Below are 22,043 nucleotides of genomic sequence, written 5' to 3' on the forward strand. Positions count from 1 at the left end.
GCATGTGTCCCAAGGAGGTCAAAAACAGTAAGGCCCCGTGGACACCAAAGGTATTCATGGCAGCAAGTTTGTGTGTGTGTGTGTGTGTGTGTGTGCAGCAGCAGCAGCAGCAGAAAAAGCAGTCACCCATGGGTTGGGAAATAGTTAAAAATATAGTAGAGCATGAAAGTGATGTCTTTTGATGTAATTAACAATGGATATGAAGAACACAGAAGAATGGGAAGACTTAGATGAACTGACACAAAATGAAGTAAGATCCAGAGCTAGGAAAGATATTGGAGGTTGTCTAGTCCAGACGTCATTTGACACAAGGAAAAGTGAGGCTCGAGAGGGTGCGTCAGTGAAGAGGAAAAATAGAAGTGGTATCAAAATAAAGATATAAAAAATTAAAAAGAAAAAAAAGAGAGGCTGGGAGTGAGCAGCCAAACCTGGAAAATAACCGTTTTGGCTGTTGCATGAGGAGTCTGTAAGGAGTCTGTACTCCATGGGTTCACACTCTTGGGGGGTGGGGGTGGGAAAGGTGACCAGACCAGCCTCAGATGAGTACCTTTTTGCCTGCCAATTGGGTGTGAATCTAGAAAGGACTAGGTTAGAATGTCCAATGTCATTTATCATTTAGAGTCATAGAACTGGAAACGTCCCTAGCAATCAACGAGTCTAAACCCATCATTTTATTGATAAAGGCACTAAGGTCAGAGAATTGGAAGGGACTGGTCTAAGGTCATACCGCTAATGTTGAGGGTCTTGGGTTTGGTCCCATAAGGGTTACAGAGATACATAAGATAGTCCTTGTTTGCAAAGACTGTTTCCATTTGTAGAATCTCACTTTGGAGGTGGTCATGCTTTGAAGTTGTAGAATTGGTCTCAATTTGCAATGCTGGTCTGGGTAGAATCTGTGGGGCACATCCAGAGTGACTAGTCTAGTGTGTGACAGCAAGGAGCTTGAGAGAGGGTGGAATATTTCGAGGTGGTCTCAAATGCCAGGCTGTTTAGACCTTTATCACGTGGGTAATGGGGAGCCACTGAAGGATCTGGATCATTGGAAAGAGCCTGGCATGTACCAAATGGATGGGGGTGGGGGGAATGTCTTAGGAGACTATTATAGTATTATCCTAGAGATAATTAGAGAGATAATGAGAGCATTGACTCAAGGTGACCCAGACGATGGGCAGGAGAGAGGGGGTGTCTATGGGCTTGGGGCCCGAGGTTAGTCTGCCCTGGGACTGGCCTGTATAGAGCCCTGCTCCCTGATCCTACCTTCGCCTGCCCTCATTCCTCACTGGCTGGAAGAATGGGGGAAGTTATTGCTCTCTGGTGTGGGGCAGGTGATGGCTGGGTGCGGCTCTCCCCTGTGTTTGGGCTTCTAGAAGAGCTTGCTCAGTACGTGCATATGTGTGCATGATGTGGATGGGAGCGGGTGTCTGAAATCGCTCTTCCAGCTGTGTTCCATCTTGGCTGCTATTTCTGCCGCCCCCGCTGGGCTGAGGCTCCAGGAAAACTCAAGGCAGTAGCAGGGAGGGGTGGAGAGGGGGTTGGGAGGGCCAGATGAAGGGGGTGGGGCAGGGCGGAGCCGGCAGCTCATCTTGGGTGTGCTTAGAGGGACAGGGCCCCAGGGTCATTAACCCAGGGTCCCCCAAGTCCTCCAGGGCAATCGTCACCAGTTGGCCAAGCAGGAGGGGGCATCCCTGCCCAGGGCACTTCCCTGGCTTGGCCTCAGCAGTCACACTGCAGCTGTCACACTTGGGGAGCAATGCCCTTTCCCTGAAGGGACCCCAGAAGCAGATCTGGGAAGGAATGGGCCTGGAGCTGCCAGGGCAGGAGAGGGTAAGGCCGGGAGGCCTAGGGGCCTCAGAGGCCCTTTGGGGCTCTCACTGCCCTCTGGTGTCCAAACCTGCACATCACAGCCTCCCTGATGGGACAGGGATTCCTGGGCCTCTGAATAGGTGGCAGTGGACAACTGGACTCTCTCTGACTGGGTGAGAAAACCCAGGTGTCCAGGAGAGAGCAAAAAGTCACAAGGCTGGGGAGGCAGCAAGGAGTGACACACAAGCTGGGCTGGTTCTACATTAGGAAATTTTATTGCAGACATGCAGGAATAGTTCTGATGTAGTACAAAAATAGGTCTTTATACAAATTTTTTTTTTGTGAATTTTACATTTTATTGTTTCTTTACAATCGGCCTTCTCTTCAGCATGTCATTTCGCTAACGCTGAAACAAGCAGCTCAGAGACAGATGTGGGGCCCTGACCCCAGGGCTGGGCCCAGGTCCCAGGTCCCAGGTCCCGGTGGTGCCCAGTCCACAGCCCTGCCCAGGCCAGGGCCCACAGGGCCACCTTTAGGCCCTGTCCTCACTCCTCTACTGTCACATAAACCTGGGATCATCATCTGTCGACTGACCATGGACAGGAAGATTGAGTATGATACAACTTTGCAGAGTCCCCAGAATATTGCTTTGAAAAGGAGGGAATAAAAACCCCAATCACCAAGAAACAGAACTTTCCTAGGAAGGGAGGTGAGGGAGATGCCACTGGGGGGGGGGGCGGCTGGCAGAGGCGAGGACAGACACCGCCCCCCAGTCCCTCCCCCTCCCCCAGACCCCTGGGATTCTACTCCCTTCAGAGCTTTATTTCATTAAAAATAAATATAAAAACACAAGACTCCTCCCCTGGCACCCCCTTCCCACTGCTGGGCAGGGTCTGCACCCATGTGGCCAGCCTGGAACTCCCCTCTCCACTGCAGCCTTTCTGAGGCAGAGCGGGCTGCCTGCTGCTGAGGGGTTAAGTGCTCGACACATCATTGAGATGTCTGCGTGGGCTGGGAGGGCTCACACACAAGAAGACACAGGACATGGAACAGACACAGAGCTCTCCCCCAAAACAACTAACCAAGCTAACAAAGGGCCCGGAGAGTGAGACTCCGGCTAGGGTTGGGGCCAGCGGCCCCCTCCCCAGCCCACAAAGCGTGTAGTCCCTGCTAACTTGCTGGCAAGAGTAGGCCCCATTTTTTCCAGATGGGGAAACTGAGGCACAAAGAGGTTTGGTAACTTGCCCAAAGTCACTCACAGTGAGTCAGCATGGGGGGAACCAGGGATAGGGGAGAGAAACACGGGCAGCCTCAGATTTTCCTTCCTTCTGTACTGCCTTTGGGGAGGGGTGGCTCCTAGGGGCCCTTTGAATTACAACTGTAGAAATGAGGACACTATGCCACAGGAACCTGTCTTCTCATTGGAGGGTGGAGGGGAGGGCAAGGGAAAGGGGAAAAGGAACAGAAAACCCAGCCCATCACAGGGATCTCTGAGCAAGAATTGGGAGCCTCCCAGACACCTTGTAAGCTGTGCCAGTGGCGGGGTTCCCCTGGGCCTGGAGGGGGCAGGGGGGATCAGATTGGGTAGAAATGGGGCCATGCTCTGAGGAAGCGCCAGGAGAGAGGAGGCTTTGGGGGAAGAACAGTATATCTGGCAAGACAGGCATCCAGTTCACAATGACAAGGAGGCTCAGAAAGCAAAAGGAGGGTGTATGCTGTTCTAAGCCCAGGAGGCAGAGCCTCAGCCCCAAGCCCTCTCCCCAGGGGATTCCGGGGCACCCCTGGGGCTCCAGACGCTGGCCGCCAGGGAGAACCATGCAGCAGAGATATCCGACTGCCCCCCATGGCCAGCCCGAGTCTCCACTCAGCTGTTCCGAGGACTGTCTTTCACATTGTAAGTCGTGTAGTAGATATCTCTGTGTACCACAATGAGTGTGAAGTGTGAAATCAGAAGTAATGCAAGTGTGCGGCACCTCAGAAAAGCTACGGAAGAGGAAAACCAAGAGTAGCAAAGACCTTTTTTAAAAAGAAAAGGATTGCTTTCAGAGAATGGCCCAAGTGTGAGGCTGGGGGGGGGGGGGGGAGCCCGCACCAGAGGCTTCCCTATCCCAGTGTCCCTGCCTCGGCAGGGCAGGTCTGAACATCTACCTGAGCCCCCATGACTGCTGGCCTTGGGGAACGGCCCAGGCCCAGACCCAGCCACAGAGAAGGTGGAGAGAAACTAGCTCTTTTCTGTAAAAAAAAAAAAAAAATAAATATTTTGGAACCAGGTTTAAGATGAGGCAAGGGTTTCTCGCCGCTTATGGAAGTCAGGGTGAGGAGAGTTCTGGGGGAGTGGGGGGTGGGGTGGGGAGGGAGAGACAGGCTTTAAGAAACAGTGAAGTTGATCAAACTCCCACCACTCAGCTTATTCAACCCCCTGGAGCTGCCAGCCCCCAAGACGATGCCCAGCCTCCAGCCAGGGCCCAGGGCACTCTCCAGGGGCACTCGATCCAGAGACATCGTGGTTGGTTAAAAAGACAGAGGTAGATTAAAAAGTCATGATTAAAAGCATATTAGTTGTCTAGGCTTTTCAGATTAAAAAACAGCCAATCGATCATTCCAGACACTAGCAGAGTGTGTTGCTCTGGACAAAGTGGCCCGTGGCGGTGCTTCAGGAGAGCTGGCTGGCCTGGGCTGGGCTATTGCTGTGGTTGGAGGATGGGCAGGCAGGGCCCCTCGCTACTTCCGGAGGTAGCGCTGCGCCAGGATGGCGGCGTCCAGGGGATTCATGGGTTGGGCGTCCCGGCCCAGCCGCCGCACGGGGGGCACGCTTCCGAAGTGGCGCTTCTGCAGGAAGCTTCTGGCCTCGTTGGGTGTGCTCTTCTCCTCTGCCAGGAGCAACTGCTGCCGCATGTAGCTCTCAAACTCATACTGAGAACACTCCTCGGTCACCTTGGCCTGCAGTGGGGACAGAAGTAGGGCCTTGTCAGACAGGGATAACATAGGCCTCCCAGGCCAAGGGCCCAGTCACGTACCCAGCCTCTAGAGCCCACCACCTGTGCCACAGCTAACACTCGGAGCATTCGCTTTGTACAAATGGCTTATTTCAGAAGAGGAAACTGAAGCGTGGGGACGGCCTCCATTGGCTTCCCTGTGAGTCAGTGGCAGAGCTCACGTCTCCTTCCCTAGGAGAAGGGGGATCTGGAGAGGGACAACATGATGGCCCTGCTCCCCCTTTTCTTTCCAAGGAATGCCAAAGCACCAGAGCCTGGGCCTGCATCCTGTCTTCTCAGTACAGGAGATCATCAGCCCATTCAGAGAGAAGAGGGTGGGATTGGGCTTAAGTGACCTAGGTCCACGGAGCCTCGAGGGGGCCTAGTGTGGGCTCTGGATGCACATCCTTCCTGGGAGAGCCCTTCTCTCTGTGGGGTGACAGCTTGATGGGAAGCTGGGGAAGGCAGTTAGCTCTGCCTGACCCACCTACAGGTGGTTTACCAGAGCCAGAGTTTCCTGGGCAGCAGAGGGGCTGACAGTGATGCCTGATGGCTCAGGTCACAGCAGCATGGCCTGGCACAGGGCGCAGTGGGCCTGATCTAGCTTCTTGGGCTCAGGCTGTAGGAGGAGTGGAGACTCCAGTTTTCTACAGCAAGACACAGAACAGTCACCCCCAAGTCCAATGGCAGCTGGCCCTGCCTCTCTGTCATCCTTGCCCAAACATCAAGGCTAGGCCTGACCAGTGCTCAACTAGAATACCCTAAAGCCTTTTCTGTGCATTTCCAAACCAAAACAACTGTGTTGGGAGCAGAGCTTTCCCCTGGCAATAGGGAACACAGGAGAGGAAAGGGCAAAATGAATCATTCAAAGGATGAAACGCAGGAAGGCTGAGTGAAAGCCCCATGAGTCAGAGAGAAAGCTTTCGAAGCATGGGAGGGGGAGACCACACAAAGGCAGCCAGGAATAAGCCGGATAAAATGGAAGTGAAGCAACAGGGATGGATGCGGAAACAGTGGATGTTAAAGGCAGGGCACTATCTCTGGGGTCACTAAGGTGCTGACTCTTGGCAGAGGGCAGGAAGGGAGGGGCCCAGGAGTATCACCCTTAAATGTGCAACCAAAGGTCACAGAAATATCTGAGCTCCAGGGACCTGGCCCTCTCTCTCAGCGTCCTCCTAACTCCCACCCTGGGCTTTTTTCTTTGTGTGAGACAATTGGGGTTAAGTGACTTGCCCAGGGTCACACAGCTAGCAAGTGTCTGAGGCCGGATTTGAACTCAGGTCCTCCTGAATCCAGGGCCAGTGCTTTATCTACTGCACCACCTACCTGCCCCCCCCCCCCCCAGGCTCTTCTGTCAAGTCTGAAGTCAGAGAACTCAAGGGAAGGGAATTGTCTAGCTGGGTGCCTCCCTGCCCACTGTGACCCCAGGCTTGGCTTCAAGTGTGTGCTTAAGGCAAATGTACAGGCTTGGCCTGAAAGGGTCCCTGTCCCCTGCAGCGCCCGGGCCTGCCAGACGCTGCCTGGCTGCTCACCTCCTGGGAGCTGTCCGAGCTGTTCATCTGGTCATCAATATCTGGCACCACTTGCAAAGGTCCACTGAGTGAAGACACAGACTGCCTGCAGCAAAGAGGACACACCATGTCAATGCTGAGTTCTGCCCCCTTCATTAGCTAGAATATCTCCCTATCACCTTCCCCTTCTCCCACCAGGAATGGGCTGGGGGGCACAGGAGGGAGGGCAGAATGTACTCCCTAAGACCTGAGGAGCTTGAAGCTAGAGACTAGCTCCTGAGGTCATCAAACTCGAAGTCTGTTTGAAGGCGGCCTCTTCCAACAGTATCTGACTCCATACCTCCAGGGACAGGGAGCTCACTACCAGCTTGATTGTTAAGAAAACTCTCATACTGAGCTGAAATCACCCTCTGTCCCCACTCTCAAATTGCTCCTAGTTTTGCAAAACAAGTCTAATCTTCCTTCCCAAACTGAGCCTTCAAAGGCACCTTTTCAGGGTCATCACGCTGCCGCCGGCTTTTTCTTCTCTATGACCAACCTCCCTCAGCTCCTTCCATGGACCCTCCTATTTAAAAATGGTGTACAGGCCCCCTCTCCCGGTGTGTGGGTGACCCTCCTCCATGAGGGCCACAGATGGGATCTAAGCAGGGCAGAGTAAGTTCGAGGACACCTCCGCTCCTACTTGTGGGGACGGGGAGGTTATTTTTGCTGCTCTCATTTACTCAGATTTGTACCATGGAAGATTTTCTTCCCCAGACAAGAGAGTCCTCCATGTCCCAGACCCCCAGAGCCTCATTTACATCTGAATGCACAGCAGAGCCAGGCATGGTTGCCTCCCCCATCCCTCCCTGGACTGGCCTCTGATCTACTCACCAAGATGCGATGATGGCACTGAGAGACTCTAGCACCTCCGGGGCTGCCAGGCGCTGCTGGGGGTCAAGCACTAGCAGCTTTCGGATGAGACACACAGTATTCTCAGAAACCCGGCCATCCCTGCCCCAGAGATAGGAAAGTAGAGAGGGTGTCTGAGTCGGAACTCAGCACCAGGGACAAGCAAAGGGGAAGGTCGAGTGTGGTCAGGAGGGCAGCAGACACCCTGTCCAGGCTTGAAAGGCCTTCCACAGACTCTGTTCCTGACTCCTTCATGCAAGCTTCTGCTCTGGGGTCCCCCCACCCTCCCTCAGCTTGCTCGGGGGCAAATACCCAGGGACCCAGGCAGCTTGTGCTGCAAGATGGGACGGGCATGACTCACTCTGGGATCGTGTACTCGGCAGCTTTGATTTTTCGGAAGAGCTCCTGAGGGATGCTGTCATAGAAGGGGAACTGCCCATACAGCATGGTGAAGAGCACAACTCCCAGGGCCCACATATCGCTAGGTTTCCCTCGGTACGGGCGACCTGAAGGAAGAAAAGAGGGACAAGTGCTTTCTGTTCATCACGTTTCAGGGTCCAGCCGGGCTTTTCTGCCCACGGGAGTGTCGCACAACACCGAGGATCAAAGTCTCCTTAAGGTGCTTTCTCGATGCTGTGCCTCTTCCTGCATCCCCCCTACCAGGGGCTCACTCTCTGCCCCTTTCCACTCAATGGCAGCCTCCCCATCATTCAAGGATCAGTTCAAATGCTTCCTCCTTTCGGAAGCAGTCCTTTAGCATGCATGCATTCATTCACTCACTCACTCACAGCCAGAAGGTACAACACTGTGCAAGGTGCTAAAGAGAGCGTCTCTCATCCATCTATACAGATTCAACAGAATGCAAATTAGGCCACGAGTAGCAGAAAAGCACATCAAGTACTCTGATTAAATCAAAGGAAGGGGGGCAGCTAGGTGGTGCAGTGGATAAAGCACCGGCCCTGGATTCAGGAATACCTGAGTTCAAATCAGGCCTCAGACACTTGACACTTACTAGCTGTGTGACCCTGGGCAAGTCACTTAACCCCCATTGCCCCGCAGAAAAAAAAAAAATCAAAGGAAGAAAGAGCCCTTGGCTTCGGAGAACTGGGAAGGATCCTCACGCCCTGAACAGGCTGACAAAGAAAGGTGGAAGCCTTGTTCAGGGAATAGCCCTCCTTGGACGTGGCTCAAGGAAGGCAGAAAAACACAGGCTGAAGCCAGACTGGGGGCCCAGGCCCTGAACAGAGTGTGCCTGTCACCCTTCAAGCAACCTTCTCTTCTGAGACTCATTCCATGATGTCAGAAGTTCTCACGCTTTCTGATGTGATGGACTCTAGATATTCAGAAATGAATCTACAGAACCTTCCTCGGGTGATAAAGATTTAATGATATCCAGAAAGTAAAATTATATTGGTTTGCAGTCAACAAGCCACCTTGTAGGGAAGCCTGAACAGTGACCATATTAACAAAACTGATGATCTGGCTTCTGCCCTCTTCATTTCACCACTCTCCCAAGTTCCTGACGGCCTCTTGGTGGCCAAGCCCGGTGGCCTTGTCTAGATCCTCACTCTCCTTGGCCTCTCTGCAGCCTTGGGCACCGCTGATCTCTCTTCTCTCCTGACAGTTCCTTCTCTGGACAGTCCTCCAGATCATACCTTTTACCTGTAAGTACCCCTCAGGGCTCTGCCCCGGGCCCTCTTCTCTCTTCACCTTCTATAGTACTTCACGTGGATTTTATGACAATCTCTATGCTGATGATCCTTAGATCCACCTATTCTGCCCCAAACTCTTTGGCAACCTCCAATATTGCAGTTCCAACTACGTTTCAGACTACTTTTATGATAAAAAAAAAGATTTGTATTATTTTCTAGTTATGTGTAGAGATAGTTTTCAACATTTTTTTTAAATTTATTTTTAATCAATTAATTTTTTTAAAGTGAGGCAACTGGGGTTAAGTGACTTGCCCAGGGTCACACAGCTAGTAATTGTTAAGTGTCTGAGGCAGGATTTGAACTCAGGTACTCCTGAATCCAGGGCCAGTGCTCTATTCACTGTGCCGCCTACCTGCCCCATAACATTTGTTTTTATAAGATTTCTAGTTCCAAATTTTCCTCCCTCCCTAAGACAGCAAGCAATCTGATATAGGTTATATATGTACAATCACACTGAACATATTTCTGCATTAGTCATGCTATGAAAGAAGAATCAGAGCAAAAGGAAAAAACCTCAAAAAAGAAAACCAAAAAAAGTAGAAATAGTAGGGTTCAATCTGCATCTAGATTCCACAGTTCTTTTTTTCTGGATTTGGAGAGCATTTTCCATCATGAGTCCTTTGGAACTATCTTGGACCACTGTATTGCTGAGAAGAGTCAAGTCTATCACAGTTGATCATCACAGTGTTGCTGTTACTGTGTACAGTGTTTTCCTGGTTCTGTTCATCTCACTCAGCATCAGTTCATGTAAGTCCTTCCAGGTTTCTCTGAAATCAGCCTGCTCATCATTTCTTATAGCACAATAGTATTCCATTACATTCATATACCACAACTTGTTCAGCCATTCCCCAATGGATGGGCATCCTCCCAATTTCCAATTCCTTGCCACTACAAAAAGAGCAGCTATAAATATTTTTGTACATGTAGGTCTTTTTCCTTTTATGATCTCTTTGGGGAAAAGACCTAATAGTGGTATTGTTGGGTCAAAGGGTATGCACAACTTTATAGTCCTTTGGGCATAGTTCCAAATTGCTCTCCAGAATGGTTGGATCAGTTAACAGTTCCACCAACAATGCATTAGTGTCCCAATTTTTCCACAGCTTCTCCAACATTTATTATTTTCCTTTTTTGTCATATTAGCCAATCTGATAGGTGTGAGGTGGTACCTCAGAGTTGTTTTAACTTGCATTTCTCTAATCAATAGTGATTTGGAGCATTTTTTCATATGGCAATAGATAGCTTTGATTTCTTCATCAGAAAACTGCCTGTTCATATCCTTTGACCATTTCTCAATTGTGGAATGACTTGGATTCTTATAAATTTGATTTGATTCCTGATATATTTTAGAAATGAGGCCTTTATCAGAAATGCTAGCTATAAAAATTGTTTCCCAGCTTTCTGCCTCCCTTCTAATTTTGGATGCACTGCTTCTGTCAAGTTTCAGGCATCTTAAACAGAACTCCTTTTCTTTTCCCCAAATCTGCCCCACTTTCCTTATTATTTTTGTCTTTCTTTGAGGTAATTGGGGTTAAGTGACTTGCTCAGGTTCAGCAGCTAAGATGCATCTCAGGTCCTCCTGTCTTCAGGGCTGATGCTTTGTCTACTTTCCTATTACTTTCTTTTTTTGCAGGGCAATGAGGATTGAGTGACTTGCCCAGGGTCACACAGCTAGTAAATGTCAAGTGTCTGAGGCCAGATTTGAACTCAGGTCCTCCTGAATCCAGGGCCGGTGCTTTATCCACTGTGCCACCTAGCTGTCCCCTTCCCTATTACTTTCAAGGGCAGCACCATCCTCTCCATCCCTCAGGTTTGGAATCCTCACACTCTCTTGCCCTGCATATTCAAGCTGTTGCAAGGCCTTTTGCTGTTGCCAAGGCTCTCTCGCAAACACCCCCTTCTCTCCTGCGATGTGGCCCCCACTCTGGTGCAGGTCCTCATCCCCTCAGCCCTGGACTACTGCTGGTGGGTCTGCCTGCTCAGGTCTCTCCCCACTCCAACCCAGCCTCCATTCAGCCGCCAAAGGGATTTTCCTAAGGTCCGCTCCGATTGTGTCACTTGCCCATGACCCTCAATAAATTCCAGGGGCTTCCTGTGGCTTCCAGAATCAAATCCAGAATGCACTGGGATTTAAAGCCCTCCATACCTGGCCCCCTCTGACCTTTCTTACGCTTTACTCCCCACACACACTTTGCCATCCAGAGACACCGGCCTCCTGGCTGTCCCACAGGCCTGCATTGTTCTCTCTCTTTATATATATCCCCTACTGGCGTCTCTGGCTTCCTGTAAGGCCCAGCTAAAATCCCCAATCCGTCTCAATTCAAGTGCCTTCCCTCTGCTAATTATTTCCTATTTAGCCTGTATAGAGCTTGCTTTAAATACGTTTGCTTGCTGTCTCCCCATTAGACTGCAAGCTCCTTGAGAGCAGGGGCTGTCTTCTGCCTCTGCTTGGCCCAAAGTAGCACTTAAGAAATGTTTACTATTAACTAGAAACGTTCTCTTTCGTGGGACAGAAATCTGCCTCGTGGTAACTCTGCTCCATTGCTCCTGGTTGTGGCCTCCAGGCCAACACAAAGCTCTGATGGTGACCTTTCTAGACGCGGGCCCTCCGCAGGCCCTCCTGCCAAGTCTAAACCAAAGAGCCCGGCTGTTAGTTCCTTGAGGGACGAGTGCCCCGTTTACTCATCTCTGCCTCCCTGGAACAGGTGATCCTCCCCGTGTTCAGCTGGCCAAGGGAAGCCATCAATTCTTACTGAGTTAGGAGTGTCCTGGGGACAAAGACTTGGGTGGCACGGAACATCTGAGTCCCCAGGCACACTGGGGTTCTAGAGCCCAACACTGTGTCAATCTTTTATTTTTGTTAACGTGTTCATTATTCAGGCTTCCCCAGCAGGTGGCTTGTTGACTATATGAACCAGTACAATCTTCCTTTATAGGTATCAATAACCCTTTACTGCCTGAGGAAGGTTCCACACACATGTGTCTGCCTCATGTACATAATGACCATTTCCTTGTGGGCCTCAGGCCAGGAGAACGTTTATAAAATAGGCTTTATGGAACAGAAACAACTGATTCTGAAGCTAGTCTAAAGGGAGCCAGCTCAATGGACAGATGACAAACCCTGACACCGAGTACTACTTGTTCTATGATGGATTTGACTGACTTGACCCTTCCAGACTGAGAGCTGGATACAAGCTTTCTCTGTGAGAAGAGTCCCCGGTTTCTTCAATGGGAAGTGTGGAAGGGGAGGTAGGGACTCTGATGGGCTGACAGGAGGCTGCCTGGCTCAGTCATAGCAAGCAGCAGGAATCAAGCAGGCTCTGGTGGCTGCAAGAGCCATTCCCTCTCCTGGGCACCTTCCTGCCCAGAGCTGGAGTGGCTGCCCCACTCAGGGCACCAGATTGCTCTCTGGAGAAAACTTTTCTCTCCATCATCAGTCACCTCCAAGGCCGCCCCCGCCCCCTCCTCTCTAACTCTCTGCTGAATGGAAGAACACACCCAGCAGCCAGAGGAGTACATGAGCCCCATCCGTCTCCCCAATGGCATAAAAGGCACCACCTCCCCTGACTCAGCCTGTGAGTCACCGGGGCAGGATTCACTCTTCACACTAATTACTCCTAGCTCAAAACGGCTAACAAGAGGTGCTATGCTCTTTCATCCTGTCTTTAGCTTCTTCCCTCCCTCTGCAGTCGTGCCCTCGCTATGTCTCAGATCTTTGCTTGCTGACAGAATCTTTTTTTTTTTTTTGTTTGTTTGTTTTGAGGGGCAATTGGGGTTAAGTGACTTGCCCAGGGTCACACAGCTAGTAAGTGTTAAGTGTCTGAGGACGGATTTGAACTCAGGTACTCCTGACTCCAGGGCCCGTGCTCTATCCACTGCGCCATCTAGCTGCCCCCTGACAGAATCTTTTAGCTGAGCAGACGGCTCTTCCCCAAGATAGCTAAAAGCCATCAGCCACAGCTTCCTCTCCCAGGCCTAGTGATGAAGTTCCTCTTCAGTTCAGACTGTACTGGCCTCTCACCTGGACGGTGGCGGCTTTGTACCCAAACTGGGGCTATGCCTACAGGCCCAGGCTGCCCAGTGCTTCCCTGTCTTTCGGCCTCACAGGGGCTCTGGGGGAGGAGATGGCAAACCACTCTGGTAGCTTTGCCAAGACCACCTCATATGCACTGTATGGTCCACGGGGTCAAGAATGAAGGACTGAACAGGGGCTCAGCCTTCACAAACGTGTTGGCACACAACCGCCCCAACTTCACCCACCCAATGAACTTCTCCTCTCGGGCTTATCGGCACTTTGGGTGCATCTGCAAACTGAAGGCTCAGAAGGTTTGCAAAGTTCAGTCAGGAGCTAGGGAGAAGACACTATGTGTTACCCTTTATACTCTCTCAGAGATCACTACTGTCAGCTAAATTTCCTCCTTCCTTTTAAACAAATCTCCCCCCTTTTCCTAACAAGTAGAGACCGAGGAGACAAGGGAGAAGACTGGAGCTGACAGCAGGGAGATCCAAACAGCTTCTGTTCCCCCCAAATGAGGCCACCTGTTCACGCTCTGGGTGCCAATCAGCCCCTGGCACTACACGGCACTGCACAGGCGACACACACACATGCATTTCACGGACCCTCTCAGGGTATATCAGCATTCCTGACAGGTGCCAGCTGCTCCTAGCAGTGGTCCCACTGCCACGCCTCTCCCAAACTGCCCGTCAGAAATAGGGGGAAAAAAAAAAGGTCTCCAATGTGTGAGCCTGGAGTTTAAAAGAACTCCACATTAGTGTTATTGCTGAATACTGAGAAGGCCGGCTCTGCCGTCTGGTGGCAGATCCAGGTACCTCTGCCAAGGAGATAAGGCCAGGCCAGAGCAGGGAGAGCGAGGTGAAGTGGGGGCCAGAGCCACCTTTGCGTCTGGAGCCTCAGAAGTCTGCCTCTGCTTCTCTAGCTCATTTGGCAGAGGCTAGTCACTCGAAGACAAATACTGCCGCCGCCATCTCCCCCAGACGTCAGGGAGGCCAACACTTAGCAAAAGGTTGGGTTTTACAGAGGGGAAATGGGGGCTGGGAAGGAGGACAGAGGCATCCTTTGGTCAGTAAATGTGCTGGGTGTGAAAACCAGCACCTGTCCTCTTTGGGGGTCTTTATCCATTTATTTTTAAAAGGCCAGACTCTCGCTGATTTTAGCTCATTTTCTGGCTGGGGCACTCAGAAATAGGGGCCACAGTTCAATGAATGGGTTCTCTCCCACTCTGAAGGACTCAACACTCAGCAAGTGTCAGGGAGCAAAGCGAGGCAATTTCCATTGTTACACTGTGCAGTGTACTGTGGGTGGGCTGAAGAGTCCAAACCCTAAAGAAAACCATAAAGCAACGTGGCTTTCTCTAGCTCCCTGACATGACAGAAGAGTGGAGAAAGCCAATCCTAAACCCATGTTGGTAAAGAGAAGGAATGGACTGGGGCAGGCCCAGGGAAAGCATTCAAGATGGAGCATTGTATAACTTTCTCCCTGAAAATCTTGTCTGCCACAGTCACAGACATTTCGAGGTAGAAGGGACAGGTGCCCTAGGTTTTTGGACAAGAGTCACATACCACTGAGCACATCTGGGCTGATATATGCTGGGCTCCCCCTCTGATCTTTCAGCAAGTCATCCTCACTCACAAGGTGCTTTCCAAGACAGAAGTTGGTGATGGTTATCCTGTGGGTTCTGAGAAGAAAAGCAAGAGAAAGAGGCATTTATTCATCAAGTAACTGGGATGTCTCTTTGTATCTTTTGCTTGCATTTGGCGGCTGAAGTTAAGGAAGTCTCTTACTCAGATTTAGGAAAACCTCAAATCTTAGGTAAACCTTTGTCTAGTTCTCACAAAACCCAAAAAGCCCCCACCAAACTTTTCTGTTCCAAGAGCGATTTTGAGGTGAAGCCAGTTGGTGCGCCTGCCACCCCTCAGGGAGGTTCACAGGGAGCAAAAGAAGCAAACCCAGCATTTGTTCCAACCTGACCGATCCCGTCGGCACCCTCCTTATGATCATTTTCACTAGTCCCCTTTGCCCTGCTGGTCCTCAGGCTGAACATCTGGAGCTGCCTCTAACAAGTGCAGAACAAGTAGTCTGAAAGATCATTCGCCCCAGGGCTCCATTTACCTCAAACAGTCAAAGGAGGCAAGTGGCCTAGCCTGGCTCCTAGTCTATTTGGTACCATGACAGGTCAGGATGCTGGCGTTCTCTTGGAAGATGGAGGTGGCTCTGGCCTCAGCCATTTCTGATTTACCAGTGCTTCGATAACCCCACCATCACGAACCGATTCGGAGGAGACACCACTTGGTCCTGTACACGCTTGGTCCCTCCTGTTTCTCCAGACTCAGTTCCTACTATTCCCCCATATCATCCACGTACTGCAGCTCCAATTAGACAGGACTAGAACCTTTGGGAACGTCAGCTCCTTGAGGGAGAGACTGCTTTGTTTCTGGATCCTTATCCCCCAGCCCAGTGGCTTGGCAGAGGCTCCCTTCAATCTGAGCTGAAAAATCTCTTCCTACCGGAGGCCCTCCCCACAGACTGCAGGTGCTTTCCCCTTGGCTCCCATATTACTTTGCAGGCACATTGTCCACGCTGTCATTTCTCCCTGTTCCCCTTTCTCTCTCCCCTCCCACGTTAGAATAGAAGCTTCTTGAGGGTTTGGACGCCCAGAATGGAGAACGGTATTTGGTGCATAATAAATGTTTGCAGAAGCAGAGCATTTGAGGGCTGAATGAACAGGCCCTCCAGCCGCTATCTAGCTTCTGCTTGAAGGGGGAGAGTGTGCGGGAAGACAGGCCTACCACTGTCCAAGTAGAAGCCCACTTCACTTTTACTTTGCTCTAATGTCAGGAAGCTGTTCCTGACGAAGTCTAAATTTCTTTCTTGATCTCTCTGCAATTTCTACCCAGCGTTAGAGCCCAAACAAAAAGCCTAATTCTTCCACACAAGAGTCCCTGAGATACCTGAAGACAGCTGTCATACTCTAGCTTGGCATGATCTCAAGGTCCTTCACCATGCTGCTGCCCTCCTCTAAGCTCTTTTTAAACTGTGGTGCTCAGAACTTGCTATACGACTCCCAGAGCAGTCTGATCAGGGCATGGTACCAAGGGCCCACCACCCTCCCCATTCCTGAGAGCAAACCCAAGAGCCCACCAGCTCACACTGCTGAGTGAGGCTTTTTCAGAAAAGCTGGTGTCCAGCCACACTCCCCAATATCTTGTACTTGGGAGGCTCTTTCTTTCTTTTTGTGGGGCAATGAAGGTTAGGTGATTTGCCCAAGGTTGCACAGCTAGTAAGTGTCAAGTGTCTGAGGCTGGATTTGAACTCAGGTCCTCTTGAATTCAGGGCTGGTGCTTTATCCACTGGGAGGCTCTTTCTAAACTCCACTTACAATTCCACAATCGGCACTATTGAATTTCATGTCGTCACATAAATGCTTGTGAAACTGAATGGACCCACTTGGCCCATCAAGAGACCAAAGCCATATTTGGAAGTTTTGTTTCTGGACCTTTTCTTTTCTTTTTTTTTTTTTTGCAGGCCAATGAGGGTTAATTGACTTGCCCAGGGTCAATTACAGCTAGTAAGTGTTTGAGGCCGGGTTTGAAACTGGGTCCTCCTGAATCCAGGGCCAGTGCTCTATCCACTGTACTACTGAGCTGCCCCTTTCAGCTCTTGAGAGCAAGAACCACATCTTAAGTCTCCTCCATCTCTCTAGGTAATGGTTCTAGCCCTTTCTGTCCTATTCTGATTGGTCCTACCTTTGTATCAGTGTCCCACTGAGGCTGGAACTCCTTTGAGGGCAAACAATGTTTTCACTTCTATATCTCCCCTAGCACCGGACACAGCCTGCTGGCATGTAGTCACCGCTTGATAAGTACTTGTTGAATGGCAAATTCATGCCCTCTCTCTTCTTCAGGTCTTAGAAGTAAGCATCCTATCCTGGCTTTAAAGAAGATTAACAAGGGGGCATGCCTCTAGCATGGAGCCCGATTTAATTTCCTTTAGAATAAGAAGGGCAATCTTTCCCAAGGAGAGAGCACAGCTCATCTTCCTGGGCAGAAAAACCTCCTGGGGATGGGGCAAGTTTGAGTCACTCCCTCTATGGATTCCCAGAATCGTAGATGGAAGAATTGCCTGGCCCTGAAGCAATAGCTCACACAGGACTTAATCATTCTCTGCCTTTTCAAAACACTATTTACAAGTCAGTGCATGCTGGGTTGATGAGATCATCCAAGGGATTGTCCAGGAAGTAACTGAGCCAGTTCAAGGAGGCAGCAGCCCAGCCACTAGCAACAGAGAACCAGCCCAGAGAACTGCAGAAGCTCTGCATTATCCTCCCTTGGTGCTCAAAGTTAAATACAAAATGGACATAGGAAAGAATTTCTTCCACCTCTACCATCAAGAAGATGCTAGTTCCTCCTCCCCCCATAATAATATACAAGGCCAGCTTAACAAAATAGAGCCAGGCCTGTACCAGTTAATTTAGAAGTTTTCTATTTAAATTAACAGCCACCCAAATGTTAGGGATTGCCTGGCATTATTTAGTCAAGGAAGTCAGCTCTAATTTATAATTACAGAATCTAGTTCCTACTCGATGTCACTACATAGTGCTGTGCTAAAAAAGACCCACATCCTTGAACACACAGGTTTTCTAGGTGGTAACTTCTGTATAAGGCTTTAAATCTGCTCACATAGCAAACTGCCTTCTATTGGGGAGAAAGAGAGGAAGTGGCCAGTTTTGGTACCAGCCCACCCAGCAGTAAAACTACCCCCAGATTCTGCTTGTCCAGAAGACAAAGGAAATGTGAGGCCAGGCTAGCCAAATTTACTCTGCATTCGGAAGCCAGGAATATTTATAAGTGCTTTCAAGTAATTAAATCGGTTTCCATGCACACAGTTCAAGGGCAGGGTGAAAGGCTATGTGCGGTAACCCTCCCCCCCAAACCTAACATCAGAAAAACCCAGGGTGTTTACTCCTTCTTGGGAAAGATTCCTTCTGTTCCTAAGACTTCATAAGAGTCGATTTCTGAGTAGGCAGGGGCAAGTTCAGAGGAGTTCTCCCAGCTACTTTACTGAGCAAGAGGACTGCAGGAAGTGAGTAGAAGCCTCTTTCAATACAGAAATGTAAGAGGCCATCAAAAGGGATGGAAAAGAGGAGGCAGCTGGAGTCAGGTGGGGTTTGTATGAGTGGTACTTGGTGATTATTTAGAAAGCAATGAGGTTTGGGGGTTTTGGAGAGATGCGAGGTATGAAAAGAATGAAGCATTGTTTATAATGGGCCTGGGCAAACTGTGACACAGCGAGAAAAACTGCCTCTCTCTGCTTCTCCTTTTGCACCATTCTCACTCAAGCTTGGGCCCTCCAGTCTAGCTGAATTGGATAGCAAGGAAGAGGGTAAGCGGAAACAGCCTCTGCAGTGATGGGCAGATGCTTCTTTCCACTCTCAGGAATGGGCATCACATATCTAAGAAGAACCTCGATAACCATGCTCCACCTAACATTTTTTTTTTTTAAGTGAGGCAATTGGGGTTAAGTGACTTGCCCAGGGTCACACAGCTAGTAAGTGTTAAGTGTCTGAGGCTGGATTTGAACTCAGGTACTCCTGACTCCAGGGCCAGTGCGCCACCTAGCTGCCCCCCTAACATTCTTAATTAGATCTGGGCAAATAAAATCGGAGTGAGAGAGTGGAATAGATTCTGTGGGGAAATGTTACAAAAAGATGAGAGGCCAAAAAAGGATACCTTAGAGTTTGGTCCTATTATGAAATGACACTGATGGGGGTGGGGTGTCTTGAGGGATGGATGCACATCTACACAAAAAAACAAAACAACTCACATTTTATTGCCAAATAATTAGTAAAAATGTAAAAATGTCGGGGGCAGCTAGATGGTGCAGTGGTTAAAGCACTGGCCCTGGATTCAGGAGTACCCGAGTTCAAATCCGGCCTCAGACACTTGACACTTACTAGCTGTGTGACCGTGGGCAAGTCACTTAACCCCCATTGCCTAAAAAAAAAAAAAAAAGTAAAAATGTCAATGTGGCTCTGGATTTGCTAAGCTCCGGCATAAGCAAGGCCGATGTAAGCAAGGTAGCAATGACTACGCCTCTTCAAGACTGAAATGGATGCCAGCCACAGGACCAGGAGACAAAGGTGGGGATTATCAGAGGTTCTGGTTGTCCAGGGTTGTCAGATGCCCCGACCACAGAACTACTTTGGGAGTGTTCTCTGCCGCTTGGCATGGTGCAATATAGGTGGGCAAACAAGAGGAAAGAGATCACTAGAAACTGCATGTGAGGAAGGTAAATGGGAGATGAAGAAGCCTCAGGATCCTCAAGCTTACAGAGCTGCTGCTAAGCATTCTGTCTGTGAAAAGCAGCCCCCCAAAGTGCTTTTCTGTCACTTTCAAGGGTTGGGACCCAGGGTTTAAGGATTAGCGAGCAGCAGCAGCCACCTCTGGCAAGCACCATGCAGGGTCCGATCTTGGGAAGTGGACTCCATGGACATAGCCCTGGGAGAAGACAAAGATGAAGCCCTTGGGTCTCCTTCTTCGTGGAGCAGCTTGCTGGGCTGAAGCAATGACAATACGCTCTAACTGGAGTGAAGCAATCGAGACCTAGTGCAACGCACTCCAATGGAGCTGGGAACAAAAGGCAGTCTGGTTTTGTGGGTGCAAACACTTTCAGTGGCAAGGACATAGCACATAAAAGCAGATGCCCTTCGAGGGGAGGGAACAGGAAGTGGGAGGGCTCTGAACCCTGGCAGCCTGGAGTTGGCTGTAACAAGTTCAGAACAAGAAAGGGTCTAGCGGCTGCCCGTTCAAGAGCCCGTCCAGTGATTTCCGGCTTCCTATCTGGACACTGTTTCAGGAGAGAGCAAGCTCTGACTCCCTGACCCTCATTTCCTCTCATTTAGCTCAGATCTTCAGAAGGCTTTTATTAACCAGCAGGCATATGGGGTACTAATATGCTTTCAGATCGGCTGATAGGAATTTAGCTGTTTTTCAAACAATCCTGGTAATCCCCTGAAATGGGCAAAACTGCAGCAAAATCACCTCAATGAGCTGTTTTAGACAAGCTCCTATTACCCCCGGTCAGCCAGAGCCTTTTGTCTTAACTCAGAATTCCTTTTCTTAGTTCTTATTCTCTGGACTGCACAGGGCTTTAAATGATACCAAGTCACTGAAGAAAGATGGGGGGTTTCAAGCCAAACATGTTCAAAGTGACTGAAGCAGCATTGTTTGGCTTAACTACTCGTTTGTTTATAAGGGAAGGTTGGGAGAGGGGGAGGTTGAAAGTAAAGTGAGTGATGGGGGGAAAAAAGGAACATCAATAAACCATTAAAAAAATGAAGTGATGACAAGCTTGGCCCCAAAAAAGGAGAAGAGACTTCCCCCTGCTCCTTGGCAGAGGTTGGTGTGCATGGGTGTGGAACATTTGCATAGCATATCAGATTTTTTGATATGTTTTTTTCTCTTCCTCTTTCTTTTTTTGTAAAATAATTTCTTTGTTATATGGGTTCTCTGGGAGGAGAAAGAAGAAAAGGGTAAATCTTGGTAATGTAAAAACAAAAGATATCTATTCGAAAAAAAACCCAACACACACCAAAAGTGTTTTGTGCAAAGGGGATAAATAACTTGCTCTCAGGTAGTAATGCTACATCTTTAGTCTACTCCAAGGAGAGCCATGCAAAGATGAACACCCAGGAAGATTTCACTAATTACTGTTCTCTGTGCCTTTCAGTGGGCTAGACTCAATGTCGATGGCATGTGTTCCTGGCAGAATGCTTTTGAAGATGACCAAAATGAAAAATGGCCAGTTGGCCCAGAGTTCAGAGAAGGTCACAGACCCATTAGAGCAGGAAGAAAGTTTAGAGATCATCTGGTGGGGGGCTCTCAACCTGAGATCTGTGAACTTTAAAAAAAAATTTATTTTGATAACTATATTTCCTTTGTAATCCTATGTCTTTCTTCTGGGAAAGAGCCCACAGGCTTCACCAGACTGCCAAAGGAGTCCACGACACCAAGAAGGTGCAGAAGCCTTGCTCTGGTCTGACTCCATTTTACAGATGAAGAAACTGAGTGCTACCGAGGAGGGGGCCAGGAAGTGTGTGTCCTGGCTCTTCTCTCTTGGCAGTCACAGCAAGACAGCTTCCTAAAGCTAGTATTTTGAGGTTTTCCAGCAATCTACTTTGTATCAACCTAATAACTGAGTCAGTCCCAGCACTCTGCCCCAGTCCTGTCTTTATTCCCAGCTCTTAGTACAGCTTGACACAGAGGAGGTGCTTAATGCATGGGTGGGGTGGTGGTGGGGTGGGGGGAGAAGGACAAGGAGGGAGTTTACTGATCCCCCCCCCCATCACTCACTTTCCATTCAACCGCCCCCTCCCCAACCTTCCCCTAAATCCTCTAACAGTTAAGTCACAATTTCTCAGGCCCCACGTTTCCTTACCTGTCAAATGAGAAGGTTGGACACATTGTTTTGCCAGGAAGGGTCCAGCTCTAAATCCTATGCCCCCTATGGCCCCTACTGGGGAGGTAGACAGCTTTTCACAAGGAGCAGTAGCCACCTTGGCTTGGAATTAGGGGAAATCCCATTTGTGAGGCTTATTCTTTTGACCAATCTAAGCCTCTGCCTCCACCACGTATCCCCACCTGGACCTCCCCCTTCCTAAATTATGCCACCTTCTTAAGATTAAAATTTGCTTGCCCCTTTCCCCTTTTTTGTTCCAGGTGACAGAACAAACTAACCCCACACAGTGCCTAGAACACAGCAGGCACTTAATAAATGCTAGCCTATGAGACCTGCCTTTTGCTGCTTTTTCCAAATTCTCCATGAACAGGCCTCAGGCCGAGTCAAAGAGGGGCCTGTCCTACAGAGCCAGAATAAGCCGTATCACTGAAGAGTCAAGAAAGGCATAAATGAGTAGGGATAGAGTTCGGTCCAGACTAAAGGTTCAGAAGAGGAGTTTTATGAGCCTGGCTGATGACAACACAAGAGAATTTAAAGGACCGTGCACAAATCTGTGGATGTGAAGACATAAAACAAAGACCAGCCTATGAAGTCTGATTTTCAGCCAGAAAGAAAACAAGATTCCAGTTTTTGGGAAAAGTCAATAGAGCCCGGTCTCCAGAATGGCAGAACTGTGGCA

The 22,043-nt window shown here is 49.6% G+C and overlaps 1 protein-coding gene across 1 annotated transcript in view; it reads right to left on the reverse strand.

Moving 5' to 3' along the window:
• Nucleotides 1-2,056: 2,056 nt before the first annotated feature.
• Nucleotides 2,057-22,043, reverse strand: part of STK40 (serine/threonine kinase 40) — a 56,865-nt gene continuing 36,878 nt past the window's right edge. The window contains exons 7-11 of the mRNA XM_043995257.1: nucleotides 14,470-14,585; nucleotides 7,542-7,686; nucleotides 7,163-7,282; nucleotides 6,311-6,395; nucleotides 2,057-4,743 (exon numbers count right to left, since the gene is read on the reverse strand). Of these exons, the coding sequence (XP_043851192.1) occupies nucleotides 4,525-4,743; nucleotides 6,311-6,395; nucleotides 7,163-7,282; nucleotides 7,542-7,686; nucleotides 14,470-14,585 (685 nt within the window). The 3' untranslated portion in view covers nucleotides 2,057-4,524. The remainder of the gene's footprint in view (nucleotides 4,744-6,310; nucleotides 6,396-7,162; nucleotides 7,283-7,541; nucleotides 7,687-14,469; nucleotides 14,586-22,043) is intronic.

The sequence above is a fragment of the Dromiciops gliroides genome, chromosome 3 (assembly GCF_019393635.1).
Source record: "Dromiciops gliroides isolate mDroGli1 chromosome 3, mDroGli1.pri, whole genome shotgun sequence".
NCBI classification, from domain to species: Eukaryota; Metazoa; Chordata; class Mammalia; order Microbiotheria; family Microbiotheriidae; genus Dromiciops; species Dromiciops gliroides.